We start from the raw sequence: 17,085 nt of genomic DNA, 5'->3' as shown, positions 1-17,085 counted from the left end.
GAGCTGGTGCAGCATCAGACTCTGCCGACCATCAGCGAAACCACCGCATGCGAACAGAAACTAAGGCAGCCAAGACTCTGTGCATCATTATGGGGTGTTTCTGCCTCTGCTGGGCACCATTCTTTGTCACTAATGTGGTGGACCCCTTTATAGACTACACAGTGCCAGAGCAACTGTGGGCAGCCTGCCTGTGGCTGGGCTACATCAACTCCATGCTGAACCCCATCCTCTACGCCTTTCTCAACAAGTCCTTCCGTCGTGCCTTCCTCATCATCCTGTGTTGTGGGAGGAAGAGGTACCGCAGGCCGTCCATCCTGGCGTCAGGTGCTCCGTGCACAGCTACGCAGATCAACGGCTCCACACATGTACTCAAGTAAGTTCTCCTAATTCTTTAAATCGTACTTCATTATTTAATACAGAGGAACAGTTCATACTACAGCATGTTGTTAGCTTGGGTGATTGTATGTGGTGACACCATGTTGTCCTGTTTTGCTTTTTTTCATAGTTTTGGGTCCAAATTGTCAAATGTGTTGAAATTATATAAAAAAAAACTACTTTTATTGTAAAGTAAGAAAACTCTTAACTTGACAGTGTAGCTATACTTATTAAGATCTATCAAGCATCCAACGTCATAAATTCATCTTTTCCTAACATTCTTGTAATATTATAGCTTCTTTTACTACATTTTACCACTGTATTCTTTAAATCAGAGGTTTTTTCTAACCCCAACCACACATTTTAGCTGATTCTTCATTAAAGTCACCTTTACAGTTTAGTTTTTTATCTACTTACATCATTATTTAGTGTCCGACTGTTTCTGCAGCAGTAATCCTACACTCCACGATGGAAGGTGTCATCCTTTGTCTGCAGTACAGTAATTACTGCAGTAATCTTCACTAGGCTATAATAACACGTGGCAACAGCCCATTGTGAGAATAATGATTTGTTTTCAAGTGTGTTAAAGATAACTGCATCTTTGTAAATACGCTTTTTTAAATTAATCATTACTCTCCCGACTTTTTACTCTTTCAAAACACAGAGCACGTGTCTTATGGTGATGAGAGCCTTTAACGTTGACTCCATCATGGCTTTTTAAATATTTCATATTAATTTTTGTCCCTTCACTGTCCCCATGTAGAGGACTTTTCTTTATCCATTAATGTGATTATACTCTAGGCCTGAACCTTGTTTCTCTCTCATTTACGTGCGTACAGTTATATGAGCACGTGCTGTAGGTGTGTGACGTGTTTAACATCTGGTAGTTTCAACAGTAGAACTGTTCTTTACACGTCAGTTTCCTTCTTCACTAAATGACCTGAAAATGACTCAACTGTTTAGTCTCATCTGCACATTGGATTCAAATTAGCCTGTTAATTGGACGTGCTGGCCGAACTAATGACACATACTATTAAGATAATTTCTCAGCTTTAGCATTTGCACGTTTGTGTCAGATTCTTCATTCTTTTTATTATTATTCAGATCAATTTTCTCACATTTGGTTTTTGACTCACTGAAACTAGTCAAAGAAAACAGCAGAAAGGTGAGTTTGTGATTTAAAATAGACACAAATGAGTCGCTGATTGGCGACGGCCTGTAAATGTGAGATTGTTGCCCCCGAGGGGAAAATACTGAACTTATAATAGTACGATTTCTTAACCAAAGAAAACTGTCGTGGTTTATTGGTACTCCTGTTTTCCCTTTAGTCTCTCCACAGAGTGACTTCCTCTCACCTACAAATTGTTCATTATACAAATATATAACACACTGTTCCCAATAACACCGATATTTGTCGTTTCACTGGAAACCAGACTATTACATGTAGGATAAGTAACTTCATCACGCCGCAGTTTGCACGTTGCACTCGAAGGTCAGAAATGACTTAATGTGCCTTCACGAGTTCCTCGTAGAAGGAACAGAGCCTTCGAGGTTTGATATTGAGGCCTGACAGACCTTCAAAACTCATCTTAGAGAAAAATAACAATAGACTTATTTAAAAGGAGATTTTGTCAGTGAACGACCTTAAGGTGGTGTGTAGCATATGAAACATGAGGTGTTGCAGATCCTCTGAGATGTGACTGGAACAATTTATCTGAGACATTATGGAGCTGCAGCTTATTATAAGCAATCAATGAGTGTGTTTATGCCAACACAGAAGCCCCTGATCAATTAACGTCCGTTCTGTCTGCAGCAGATGCAACGTTTTCATTTCCCCTCTGACATTTCTGGACCACCTCCATAGAGCTGTTACTGAGGATTGCAAGCAGGCTATTAATGTGAGCCTGACCATATGGAAGTCATCTATACACTCATTATTTTACCCACAGTGAGCGAATGCTACTCAAATGAAATTCCAATTATTCACGTAGGTAAAGTAAAACCAGGAGACCACCTGTTGTCAGTGTACTTAACCCTTCCTTCAACCGCACTTCAAAAAAACTGGACTGACAAATAAAGCAGCTGGTTTTTCAGTAAAACATGAATGAAGAGAGTTTTTAAAACAGACCTGATCTTAACGTAACCATAAAAAATGTCAAGCTCTAGTTTCTGCAGGAGGATCTTCAGTAAGATGAGCTTCAGTGTGTGGCGGTGCACTTTTATAGACTTGTGTTTTAGACATGAACCTGCAGAGCTGCTGTTCAGGCAGTTATTTACTGCTTAAAGTAGCTGCTAAACTGTACATATTATGGGTTTTCAACAAAAACAATCCCTTTGCATAGTGAAAGTTAGGAGAAACTAGGTTTCTTAGTCGTTATTAAATATTGAACTCTAGGTTGTACTCCATAGATTTCCTTGCACACTTCCTCATTACTCCTCCCCGTATGAACTCCACATTGTGCTGACACCTTTGGACCTTAGAGGTTTGTGGCTGTATGCCCAAACACATCCATTAGTCTGCCTCAGTGTCCCTGGAGAGCTGGACACTGGACATGTAGGTGTTTTAAAACCGCAGCAAGATGCTGATCACATCCTCATACTTCATACTTCACGCTGACAGCCGATCGAGGGCACACGTTCACACTTGTGCACCAGGGTTCAGTTTCTTTAATAGCTCTTCACACTAAATACATATATACACAGTTAAGGCTTTTGTTAGTTACTCATTTAGCAGCTTGGATTGAGCTCTGCAGACGTTAATAAAGATCGGACAGTTGCACTCTGAGATTAAGACGTTCGAGATACGTGAAGAAATTGAAGCAGACACAGATCAGCTGGATTAATGTCACTGTGATATGGCGACCACATTGATCCTGTCACACAGCAGCAGGCGTCTCATTCCCCAGATGTCATAATAAGACTTTAACCTGTCTGATCTTTATTTATCCAGGAAGTGTAATTACAGTAACCGAAACCCTGTTCCATTTAAACCCGTCTGTACCAACAAAGTCATCTAATACTAGTTTTGTCAAATCGAACTGCTATTATCCTTCTTGATTTACATTTAATACTAATCCCTCAGTGTCTGGATTCATGAGGCCTTCAAGTGAACCAGCAGAGTTATCGGTGCTTTGCTTTGATGCTATGGGAGCAGAAATGAGCCGTTTCACCCATACTATATATTTAATACTGACGTCAGACGTGCATCTCTCTGGAGGATTTTATGTGAATGACCCTGTTTTATATAAACTTTATGCCAGGGTCCCATTACAGCGAGGCCATACAGTGTGACAGATGTAGTGGAGAAAATCACAGCTCTGGTAATGGCTTTATAAATGCCAGAGGTATGTCAGCTCGGCCTGCTGCGTCTTTGACTGGTGAAGAACAAGAAAAGCCCGGGAGCGAGACCCCGGGTGGGATTAATGCATGTGTGACTCACACAGTGTGATGAATCCAGGTTCTTGATGTTCTGTCCAAAGTGATGCTGTGGCTGATATTTGTCCCCTTTCATCTTCCACGATGCTCTCACCGCTGCGCTCCTTTACTTCGAGGGTCGAGGTGATCGTCTGTGTGTAGGTAAACACACTTACATCACTCAACCTAACCAGAACCACTGGCTGCTCTGTGTTCTGGGCTGCGGTCCAGTTATAGAACATTCATGGTGTTCGCTCAATTTACACTGATTAGAGTCGGTCTGCTTCAGAGCTAATCCTTGGCTTTAGGAAGGTTCACCCTGAAGGGAAAGATCATATTTACGTTTAATGGTTTCTGCCACTAATCTGCCTTTAACCTAGAGCATCATGTAATTATCATCTTCACAAAAAGATCAATAAATAACAACAAAACAGAAGCAAAGAAATTAACATAAAACTGAAATTTCACAACTAACAGTAAATGAATTTCTTGGATTTAACACAGTTTCATTACATATAAATAGTTAAAAGGATTAAAACGTTTGTTTTAGTTTGAATCAGACAAGTCAGGAAATGATTGTTAAGGTAAACATTCAATCATTTCTAAAGCTTCTTTCCATCTTAACATATTACTATAAATTTAAATCTACATAAACCTTAAGGTGTAGTTGAAAATAATAATTAATATGAATTTAACAATTAAGCCTGAGCAATTAATTAGAAACAGAAAAGACGCTGCACGAAGCATAAATATGTTCTAGTTAACAGACATTTGACACGTTTGCACAACAGAAGAGTTTGTTGTGATGATTTAATTGTTAAATTCGTGACAACATCTGTACTGTTTCATTTCCACCACACTTGTCAGTAAAGTGAAATATGGGGACAGTAAATTAAAACAGCAACTGTTGTTTGAAGAACACTGAATGTGAAGAGCAGATGTTTGGTTGAGACACAGGTTGATTGTGATGTATCAGCGTGTTAACAGTGGCCAAGCAAAGCATGACACAACGCTGCCATCCCCCAAGGCATATTAACACACTCCATTACAGCCACATTCGCAGAGGCCAACTCTAAGTCTGCTCAGTGTTTATAGTCTCACTGGAGTCATAGATCTGAAGCTGGTCGGTGCTGAGAGAACAACGGAATACAAGAAGCAATTCCTCACTGTCAGAGGATGAAGAAGAGGAAATGAGGAAATGAAAAAGAGGAGAGAAAGAAGGAGCAGAGAACTGATGAGAGGAGGAAAGGCAGGATTTAAAATGAGTGTAAAGAATAAAGAGAGGAGGAGTGAGAGGAAGGAAGGAAGGATGGGGAAAGAGGGCAAAGATGAAGAGAAAGAATAAAGGAAAAGGAGACGAGAGGAATTAGAGGAGCTGGTGAAACGTAAAGATGAAAGAAGTAAAAGGAACCAGAGGAGGAGACACTAAGTAGTAAAGAGTTTTAAATTAAGAAATACAGAACCATCACAGACCTGCACTTTTTCATCATATTATCACATTATGACGCAGTTTTTAGAGGTTTTGTACAAACAAGGTTTGAGTGGGTGTTTCCCACCAATCTGTTGATTGACAGCTGAGAGCCAGCGTTGCCAGGAGACGCACTCTTTACTCCTGTGGAGCTCGACTAATTGGAAAGAAATCCTAGTGTGGAGGATGCAGATGTAAATACAGTTTCTTTTCCTGTCCACATATCGTAGCGACTCGACGTGTTCAGATGCCTGTTGCTTTACGACATTTGGACTCAAATACACGACCTGACAACACGTGGAAAACAGAGGACAGTCACAGGTTTCTACAGTTTGACCGTCTGGAAGCAACAAACACCTGAAGAGCCTGAGAGTCAGTAATAGTGAAGCTACACCGCACTTCACCTCAGACAGTTAGAAACCTCAAACCATTTAGTGGATCCACTAAATACGTTTGAGGTCTGAACCGATTCAGGAAGCCGTGTTTGGTTAATACGTAAATACGAAACACAACCACAGACAACTTCCCTCTGACAGATGCAGACATAACAGTGAAACACTCAATTAAAAGCTGATTGTCTTTTCAGATGGAATCAATTCACCACTTTAGCCTCTGTTAGCTGGAAAATTAGCTCATTTAATGTGTTTTCATCTCACAGAGAGAGAGATTCTTTTCATGTGACAAACAGATTTGATTGGTGCAGCTGAGTGCGTTACAGCATAGGTTTCCATGTCAGAGCTTCTTCAATCAAACGTTTCCTAAATTAAGATCAGCTCTATTCAGCGCTGAGGGGACACTGGCAACAAAGACATGTGGACGATGGAGAGGGACTCGAAGAAATGTTGAACTGTGTGTCACGAGTCGTAGACGGCGCTCCTACGATGATGACTGTGGTGCAGTGTTTGTCCCTGGTTCAAGTGGTTTACACGCGGTATTCAGTCTGCTTGTGGAATCATGTGGATGCTGTCCCTTACCAAAACGTTGATCTCCAACTTTCTGCTGGTATTTGGTAAAATTTATCCCTGAAGTCCGTTTGTGAAGCGTGTGGAGAGTTTGGAACAACCTGTTTAGATGCAGAGAAGCCAAACTCGACTGTGGATCACAACAAGCTCTTTACTGTATAAAAGTCTTATAACATAATGAAAAGTGGGCACGTTGAAATGAAAATGAAATGGATGTATGAGACTATTTCTTTTTAAATAAAGATTATACATATTAAAAAATCTAAGTTCTTCAACGTCATCAAATCTCAAGTGAGACTAAGTAAATATTGGTCATTTTACCTTCAACCGGTCATTTTTAAATTGACGTTCACCTCAAATTGCTGTCAGAGGCTCATGATCCAGCCTGAAAGATGTCCGACATGAGTAGTTGATCATCTCTCGCTCTCCGTGCCTCTGGAAGTTTTAAGTCATCAGATTGTCTGCGGTGTCACGGTGAAGTATAAATGTTATCACACTCACCAGGCCGGGTTTCTACAGGCAGAACAAACAGGAGCCTGTTCTCATTATTCACTGAGGTCTCTCCAGCTGAGAACATTAGCTTCGGCTGCTTCTCAGCCCCCTGCTGCTGTTTGTTCTGTGTGCAGGAGGCAGGTGGAAAAGGGTCAGCCACATTTAAATCCACATAAACATACTGTATATACATACTACCATGCATACTGGATATAGAGTCCAGTACACACACTGCACACACACACACACAGACCGACAGCAGCTTCATGCATCACATGAAGAAGACAAAGATCACGTCCTTGTTCTGTTTGATATAGTAGCAAAAGACTCCGCTGCTGGAGAAACTTGTTTCCACACACAGAGATAGATCCTCACACCACACTCAGCAAGAATAACAATGATATAGTGAGGTGGCATCGTCTCTCAGTTCATATTCATTTATCATGCATCATGAAGAGCAGCAGCTGTAGCCACCAGTTCAACAGTTTAAATGCAGAACTTGTACTAGGCTGCAAATAGAAGTTTAACGACCACGTGTACACAGATCAGCTACAAGTCAGCATGGAAAACATTTAATGCTGCATTTAATCAACCGGTGTCAGAACAAACAGGACATGAACCTGCCAAACTTGTAAGTGTATGTTTCATCAGTTGCCTCTATTAGCATTGTAATCAGCCTTGACCTTGACGTGACACTGGTACTTACAGTTGATTTGATAATAACAGATACCTGAGATTAGTCTAAATTGGAAAAATCATCTCTCAGTTATTCAGGAGGTCGGGCTGAATCTCCTTTGTCTTAAATCTGTTTAACCTTAAAGTTAAACCGATTTTTATCGGCTGTAACAAGATAAAAGTGACACTTCTTGTGTCTTCTTTACAATAAACACCTTGAACACCTCGAGTGAGAAAGGAAAGTTAGGTAGACCTTCTTACACTGGGATCCTGCAGTAGTGTCACAAGTCATATTACTTAATAGCACATTGGTCACAAGGGGCTTTACGCTCTACACAGAAAAAATCCCTACAAATTAAACCCATTACACTGTCTTTGCTGTCTTTCATCCATTTAGAGCAGACGTTGTTTGTGAAATCCCTGAAGCACCGTGGAAAGTGTCACTTAACATCTCCGTCATATTTTTCTTAACACCTTTGTCACTGTGGATGGAGACTGGACAGACACGCGGGCAGATACTGACGACACATGAGAGGAGAAGTTGGTCCTGTTGCCTGTTTCATTCTTTCTCTTTCCCACCAGCCGACTGTATATTTTTCTGATCAATTTCTATGACTTCATGTCTGCGTTCCGCCACTTTGTGCGGTGACTCTTTGTTTGGTTCCACTGTAACAGACCTGAAGCAATACCACACACACTGTCACCACTTGGGAGAGTGTGTCGGCATGTGTGTGTGTACTGCACAAGATAAAAACAGAGTAAGATAACTGGCGTGTTTGTCTGCGAGGAAGAGAAGGAGATGCATGTATTTAGTCGCTTTTTCATCCCAGTGACTTTATTTGTGTGGATGTCTACAGCTGTGTGTGTGTGTGTGTGTGTGTGTGTGTGTGTGTGTGTGTGTGTGTGTGTGTGTGTGTGTGTGTGTGTGTGTGTGTGTGTGTGTGTGTGTGTGTGTGGAAGGGGGCTCTGGACTTTATTGTCCTGCAGATATAAACAACATCAAACAGAGAAAATCCTAACAGGAAGCGTTGTTTTCAGGCAATTGGGTTAAATGGCGCTATCGCTCTGTCAGCTGCTTTCAACCACAAGCTCGCAACAAACAACAAACTGCAGCTAACGCTTCACACGTGCTCGCTATCGGCCTCCAAATATTTTATAGCAGAGAAAAAGAATTTGAAAAATGTATCTCAAGTCCAAGACCGAAACAGATGTGGAAGAAGAACCTGAGTCCAACTTAGGCTTAAAACCATTGAATTTACAGAACACAGCTGCTCAAGTGACGAAGGAGGTACAGACGTACAGATGTACAGACGTACAGACATACAGTCGTACAGATGTACAGACGTACAGTTGTACAGTCGTAGAGACGTACAAACGTACAGACGTACAGTCGTACAGACATACAGATGTACAGACGTACAGTCGTACAGACATACAAACGTACAGACGTACAGTCGTACAGACATACAGATGTACGGACGTACAGACGTAGAGACGTACAAACGTACAGACGTACAGATGTACAGACGTACAGTTGTACAGATGTACAGACGTACAGTCGTAGAGACGTACAGTCGTACAAACGTACAGTTGTACAGATGTACAGACGTACAGTCGTAGAGACGTACAGTCGTACAAACGTACAGTTGTACAGATGTACAGACGTACAGTCGTAGAGACGTACAGTCGTACAAACGTACAGTTGTACAGACGTACAGATGTACAGACGTACAGTCGTAGAGACGTACAGTTGTACAAACGTACAGTTGTACAAACGTACAGTTGAGTTGTACAGACGTACAGACGTACAGTCGTAGAGACGTACAGTTGTACAGACGTACAGTCATAGAGACGTACAGTTGTACAAACGTACAGACGTACAGTTGTACAGATGTACAGACGTACAGTCGTAGAGACGTACAGTTGTACAAACGTACAGTTGTACAGATGTACAGACGTACAGTCGTAGAGACGTACAGTTGTACAAACGTACAGTTGTACAGACGTACAGACGTACAGTTGTACAGACGTACATTCATACAGTTGTACAGACGTACAGTTGTACAGACGTACATTCATACAGTTGTACAGACGTACAGTTGTACAGACGTACAGTTGTACAGACGTACATTCATACAGTTGTACAGACGTACAGTTGTACAGACGTACATTCATACAGTTGTACAGACGTACAGTTGTACAGACTGTTGATACTAAGTGATGTACAGACGTACAGTCGTGACATACCCTGACAACGTACAGTTGTACAGAACAGTGTACAGACGTACAGCGTAAGTGTACATTCAACATTGTACAGACACAGTGGTACAGTCACAGACGTACAGTACAGTTGTATGTACGACGTACTAGTTGTACAGACGTACAGTCTGTTCATACTGTTTATCTTGATGAATGTTGACACCCTCAGCTCACACACACACACACACACACACACACTTCTTCTTGTCTTGCCTGCTGTCTGATGGGTCGTCTAGTTGTAAACTAACCTTGCTTTTCCCTTCTCTCTCCCTCCCTCTCTTCCTTCCTCCCTCTTGCTTCCTTCCTGTTTTATGACCTCCACCTTTGTTTCTCTCTTTTACCTTTTCTTCCTCCATCACTTCATCACACTCCTCGTTCTTTGAATGTCTCTATCCTCTCCGTTTCCCCTGCTCTCTCCTGTTCTGCTCTGGTCTTATTTGTCTTTTTTGTCTTTACTGTATTTTCCATTATTTCTTTCTCCCGTTCACCGGCTCCACATTTCCGTTTCATTTCTCCTTTTCTTTACATATGTATTTTTTCTCCTTCCTTTCTCTTATCATTGCATTTGTTTCTCCCTTCTTCCTCCTTATCTCCCTTCCCTTTTTTATTCCTCCTCCTGTTTCTCCAGCGGCTGCTCCTCTGCCTCCAAGCTGCTGCTCTGGTTCTGCAACACCAGGCCAGTGCCTGTCTAGCTGCTGTATATCTAGGGCACCTCAAGGCTCTATCAAGTGAGTCTGCTGCCTTGTGCACACCTTCACACAATCACACCCACTGAGCTAAGCTGCAAAGGTGCCTATCAAGAAATATTTGATTTGCATAAATATAGAAAAAGTGACACCTCCACATTCTGAGTCGAGATGATTCAAGCGGTGTTTTCAAACTTGAACATGTAATTAGTTTTTCAACCACAGGAGAAAAGTCCTGCTCTGTTTACTGTACTATTATTTATTACATTAGGGGACTAACACCATATTCAGCCTTATCAGTAAATAACGTGTGTTTGAGTTTGAAAGAGCAGAGGTTCATGTAGGAAAACTCCATCTCCTAGCAGCTGTTTTTGGATTCAGCTGGATTTAAGGTTAAAGTGAGAATTAGTTTTAGTTAAAGATAAGTGTAAAGGTTGGTGTTGGTGTCTGTGCGTGTGGCCGTGTAGTATCTAAAATGAAAAGCAGGCTGATCAGAGCACTCCATCTTCTTTAGCTCTGTGTGTGCACGTATCTGTTACCACCTCTTCTCTCTCTCCTTCCATTTTCTTGTCCCTCTTCTTCCTCGTTGCCTTTTTCTCGTTCCTCTCCTTTCATTTCTCTTTTGTTCTCTCTTCTTTTCATCTTGCAGTGCCTCATACTCTGCCCTGTTTTGATTCTTCTCAGTTTTCCTTTATCTTCTTCTCTGTTCTAATCATGTCGCTTTGTGTATGTGTGTGACCTGGCTGCTAATCGTCTCTGCCTGTTGGTCTGATCCCTTTCTCTGCTCAGAGCTTAACACACAGAAATCTGAAAGAGGACTATCATTAAGTCTCATTAGGTATTATCATCAAACCCAGGAACTTTCAGGAATTGATTTTATTTAACAATTTAGCCTCTTCAGCAACTGCAACTTTGCAACAGCAAGTCTAAGAGCAGCTTTCAAAGACTGTCCTGTTCCATAAATAATGTTGAGTGCTCTGAAGGTAAATCATTTTTCACCTCATATTTCTGAACAGCTCTCTTCATAGTTACATTGTGAGAAGGATGACATCTTACAGACAGTAGAAGATAAGGAATAAGAAGGTACAAATGACAGCTCAGACGGGTTCTGTCTGCCGACAACACAGTGATTTACTGAAGTGTATGTGTGTGATCAGTTGGAAAACGCAAACCACAAAATGCTGTCTCTGGTATTCTTATAATATAATATAATATCAATACTTGCAACACCTGAGAGTTTTTTTCCACACTGCATATTAGTTTTACTGAATTCTGTCAGCAGAGATCAAGTCCTCAGACACACGGAGCAGTATAATGGCAGCATTTCCAATATGCAGTAAACACATGGAAACTCCAAACAGAAGAACGCGGCAGTTTGATTGTGTAATATTGTTTGTGTGCACTGTGCCAACTGTCCAAGGAGGCACAGAGTTAATAATGTGAAAGCCACTGCGAACCTGTATAATGCCATTTCAGCTTGCACAAGGAAACAGTTGCGTACCTCTTCGAATCTGAATAATCACTGAGACGACGACTGCCTTTGTTGAAAGTGCAGACAAAATGACTCACAACATTTCCTGATTGCATTCACATCCCAGGTGGTTTTCTGGTGCGCTAGCTAGGTATTGTCAAAAAATAAAAGACAATCTCCCAGAAAACAAGAGTGCAGCAGTATGCTCACATCAGCAGCTGGAGTCAGTGTTTGTATGGCCTCAGAGAAAGTTGTGTGTGGGCATGATGCTGTGAGGCTGTTAGTCAAACTAACATCAGCAACTTATGTGTGCAGCTCCATCTGCAAAGGAGTTTTTCTTTGCTACATCTTTAATAGTTTGACTTTTCTGTTCTCTGGTTGTACAGCACAACATCACCACGAGGAAGGAAATGAAATGCTGCACAGACAGGTGACAAATTAAAGGATGTGTTTTCAAAGATGTAGTGCAGCCATGAATTTACCCAGAGAAGCTGTATGTGAAAATGCAAAAGTCCGAAGTGATTGGACCGAACTTTAAACAGGCTTTACTAGTAAAAGTATCTATAGAATAATAACTGTATGATTGTGTGTATTCAGTTCATGTCCATAGACAGAAAACAATGTACTTGATTAAACACTGAAAACTTCAAATTATCAGCTCCAGTAGTTTACACCACTGAAGACAAAGGCAGGCAAGGATAAGTAAAGTTTAGCATTTTACATAATATATTGGAGAAGTGCATGATAAATGTTGAAGAAAACAAGTACTGGCATCCCCATGTATTGCCTCGGGGGGAAAAGCTGCAGAATTCAAAGCCGAGCTCCCACTTCTAATCTTCTTTACTAACGTTTCCCAGAAAATGGTAAAAACAATTCCCATGAATTAATGGGCGTGAAACACAGATTCTGTTTTAAATTGATTGCATTTATCTCAGATGTGGTGTTGTCTGGTGCTGTTACATTTACATGTTTTTTATTTAGTGTACTCACTCGTTCTCAGCAAATTATTTAAATCATTTAAAAAAAAAGATTTCCTACATTGCAGAAGCTGCAAGCACCACGTGAAGCCAGTGGTTAACAAATCGCTGAGCGTGCGGTGTTCGTTTAAGATTCTAATGGTATTTAATGATACATGGAACGAGACGAGTCGACGGCATTAAAAAGTGAAAGAAAACAAAGAATTAAATAATAAAGAGACAGAAAACATTCGATTTTTAAAACTCGGACCATGACTTGCCATGTGATTCTGGGTACAGACATGTGATGTGATGAAAAATGTTGTTGATGATATCAGAGTCACATTAGACAACTCATACTGTAGAGGTCACTTTGACAGTGGCTTGTTTAGATGATGGAAGAGGATCGATGAAAGCAAAGAGGAGCAGATCTCGGGGAGGGTGCCAGGTGGACAGAATATCTTTTTATTTTCCTCCATCGCCCTTTGTGTCTCTCTGCTGCTCTCTGCTCCACTTGTTGCTGCTGGCAGGCTACTCAGATGTAATTACATTGGTCCTCAACACTGTTAGTTTCCCAGAGGGGTTATTAGTCTGCCAGATCCCTTGGTAGACACACACACACACAATCAGCAGACACACACATGCTGTTTTCATATTCAACATCACGTGCAAATCGCTTTGATTGAGAGCATCAGCCAATTAAAAACTTTTGTGAAGAATATGCTGTTTCCAAATTATCTCACGTCTTCACACAGACATTTGTTTGGTAATGAAAGAGTTTGTGTTGGATTCCTACAGGATTCACATCAGGAATTTCTCTGTAGCTAAAAGCTCCCACAGAATAATCGACTGGAAATATACCATGGTCAGAAATCACTGTAGCTGCTGTGATGTGCAAATGAAAAGCTTTTAAACCCATCACTTTAACCATAGATGTTCTTTATTTAGACCTGAAGTCCAGCAGAAACGTTCCCTCAGCTCCACTTGGTGAGTCCAGACTGACGCCTGCTGACGTGTCTGTGAGCAGGATATAAAAAATGTTCCAGCTAAATATGAACCACGAAGATTAAAAAAGGAAATCATAGCAAAACATAGACACTGATCAGGAGGACCAGGGAAACTGGTTCTTGAATAGATGAACTAAACATGAAACCAGATTTTAGAATTACCACATGTTAAAATTAAAAGCTGGGGGTGATTTTCACAAACTGCACTTATTCATGCATATTAATGCTAATGCATGTTGGCATTACCTCGGTGGGATGACTCTGTGTTCCTGCAGACTTTCTGCTGACGTGCAGAACTATTGTTGTAAATGTCGACGTACCTGCTGCTCTGCTGCTGTTTTTCTTTCCTATTTTCATTTTTTATTGTGCAGAATTGGATTTGAGAGTCCCCCTCATGGTACCAAGCGACCTGTGCTGAACTGCGCTCACTGTCTGTCTCCAACATATAAATCTGTGCAGTAATGATTAGTGAAGGTGTGGACGTAAAACACAATATACTGTACGTTTCCATGCGTACACCAGCTGAGACACTGGAACTCCTCACTTTGTTGCAGATTGCAGCGCCATTTTCAGAGCTATAAGTGCAGAAGTTGTCATAGCTCTTTAAATGGTACTGCTGTATGCACTCAAATAACCATCGACCTGAAACCAGAACCGTCACTGCTGAGAGGAACTCTTCCTGATTTTTCTCGTCTGTTTTTTATTGTTTTTTCAGTAAATAGGTGTCAGTGTCAGCAGGAACTCTCTTATGACAAAGGAAACTGAAATGAAGACTGTGGTTTTTCTGTCTGAACTGTGGAGACTGTGTCTGCTGAGTGTGTGACACTGATCTTATCGAGCTTTGGATGCCTCAAACCTTCAGGTACTGGGTCACCTGTAAATCCTGCTGAGAAAACACATGTAGACATTGTTATTGCCAAATTAGTCTTTACTTCATCTTTTATTTTTCAAGCACAATGTCAGACAGGTAATAAAACTTATAGGTTGTGTTGTAGTTTTATATAAAAGAACTAATTTCCTGTGAAAGAAATGAAGCAGTGACTTTCTGTGCATGGTTGAGTTTAAACTGTATTTGACATCAGTTTATTCCTCTGTGTGTGAACTCGACCTGCTCTCTGCAGGTCTTGTCTTGCAGTGTGTCACCTTTGCCCACTCTTTGTTTGCTTTCTTGCATGTACGGGTTTATTTAACTGTTTGGTTGACGTGTTGGAGCAGCTGTTCAGAAGAGGCATTTTACAGCTAAACAAAACGATTGTGGCTTGTTTTTCATTGTCAGCGGCCACACATGCTGGCTTTTATTGCAATTGATGAATACTGGCAAAAGATATACAGGGGCTTTAATAGCTATGCTGTAGGATCAGTATGAAGAATTATTGATACTGTTATTGGAACCATTTCACTTGGCAATAACGTTGTATGAGAAAACTAAACGAGCATCGGTGGAAGAGGCCATTGTGAAGCTTTACTGTCTGTGTAGAAATTCAGGATTTTACCACTTTTCCAATAAGTGAATTTGTTAGAATTGTGTTGTGGCGTTCAGCTGTTGGTGAGGCATGTGTCCATAAACCCCAGCGTTAGTGGTTCAATTCCCAGTTCTTCCTGCACATGATGAGGTGTCCTTAAACAGCATACCGAAACTTCGTAGTAGTGTTATTATCTACTGTATGTACAGCCTGTTCAACAACTGCAAAGCTCTTACTAATAACTGTAATACTCCTGTTGTACTATATTTAATTCAACTAACTGTAAAAACCTCTTTGCTAAAAGCCACATTCAGAATTTGAGACTACCTTCCCAGTTGCTGTAGGTCAGTAATGTGTGTGATAGGAGGTTGTGAACAGCCGGAGCTACTTGGCAGCGAGTAAGTGTCTGTTCTCTTAAATGGATTCATAAATAAACCTAATGGTCACATTCAAATCCTAAAAAATGATGCATTATTATGACACCACTGGGTCGTACCACCCACTGTTGACTGCCGTTAACACCCTGACACAGTGTATGAGCCAAGTTAATTAAAGGGACAGTCTGCCTCTCTGTGCAGCTCTGGTTTGACTGAGACTGACAGAGCACGGCCCTCCAACACTTTCCAACATGGCAAAAAGTTCAAACGTACCTCAGCTTGGTGCCACGTCCTTTGGTAACTGTGTGGTTACACAGGCTGCAGGAGAACTGGTGGCAGCAGTACACAAGGAACAAATGTGTCCTCAATCAGTAACCACATTAAACTGGTCAGGAAGGATTTTCTCTTCCTAATTGAATTGACTTGCTGTGTGGGCCGCTGCCTCTCTAACTTCACCATCTCTGTCTCTCTTTTGTGTTTGTTCCTCAGTCTGTCTCTCTCTGTATCACACACACAACTCTGTCAACTTGATCAAGATGAAAGTGGCAATTACCATAAACAATATAGATGCATTTGGCTCACATCTGCACTCACACACTCAGCATAAACAATACATACATGGTTCACATCTGCTACTTACACATGTGTAGCAGCCTTATCTGTCAAACTAGTGGCCAAACGTGGATCTGTTTTTTCCACTGCTGTAATAATCTATGTAAATTAGTTAGAGTTATATTGACACCACTCATGTCTTCTAAGTCATAGAGGAGTGCAGCACATAGGTTAGCGCGTCATGTTCAACTGAATCTCTTTGTTAATTTATCATTGACCTGCATGTTCTTTATAATATAAAATTTCCTGTAAGTTCCTAAATCAAGTATAAGAAATAAACTTTACTGAACGTCTCAGTAATAACTTTTGGGGAAATTGCGTGTTCCCTTTTAAAATGGCATCAGATATCATCATCTTCTGCATTTGTAGTTTGCTCTGTAGTAGATTTGTCTTCACTTTTAATGTTTTAAATTTACTCCTGTATTCATTTACTTTAAGCATTAGCATACACAGAACTTCTGGCAGAAATTAATGCATCTTTCCCAGAGGGATCAGGAGGATGACAGTAAAGGGGTTTTATTCTGTGTAGTCAAACAACTTGTCAAGGTAACATAAGCCTGGAGAAAATGATGACATTTTAAAGCAGACATTTGGTCTGGTTTGTTTTCTTTGTGCGTGCCCATCCAATGTTAGCTCATTTTACTGGTTTAAACAGTCTCAAATTCCATTATGTTTACAGATCTTTGTGAGTCTGACGATAGAGCAGAGCTCTGACTACACACACTTTGACTTTTTCCGATTCTGTGAGCTGCTCAAAGTTTCACAGAGATTCTGAACTTCTGCACATTTTAAGCTTTGTCTTCTGTCGGCTACTTTGCTCATCACACAGTAATTAATAAGCTGATGTGTCACTGTGAACACCTACACT

General features: G+C 40.9%; 1 protein-coding gene across 2 annotated transcripts in view; it reads left to right on the top strand.

Annotated features, from left to right (window-relative positions):
- htr4 (5-hydroxytryptamine receptor 4) overlaps window positions 1–17,085 on the top strand; it is a 110,761-nt gene that overhangs the window by 77,669 nt on the left and 16,007 nt on the right. For both annotated transcript variants that reach the window (XM_026357038.1, XM_026357036.1), the window contains exon 6: window positions 1–373. This exon is cut by the window's left edge and continues 235 nt beyond it. In XM_026357038.1, coding sequence (XP_026212823.1) covers window positions 1–373 — 373 coding nt within the window. The remainder of the gene's footprint in view (window positions 374–17,085) is intronic.

This window comes from Anabas testudineus, chromosome 10, assembly GCF_900324465.2.
Source record: "Anabas testudineus chromosome 10, fAnaTes1.2, whole genome shotgun sequence".
Lineage (NCBI taxonomy): Eukaryota > Metazoa > Chordata > Actinopteri > Anabantiformes > Anabantidae > Anabas > Anabas testudineus.
This window is presented reverse-complemented; position numbering and strand designations above follow the sequence as displayed.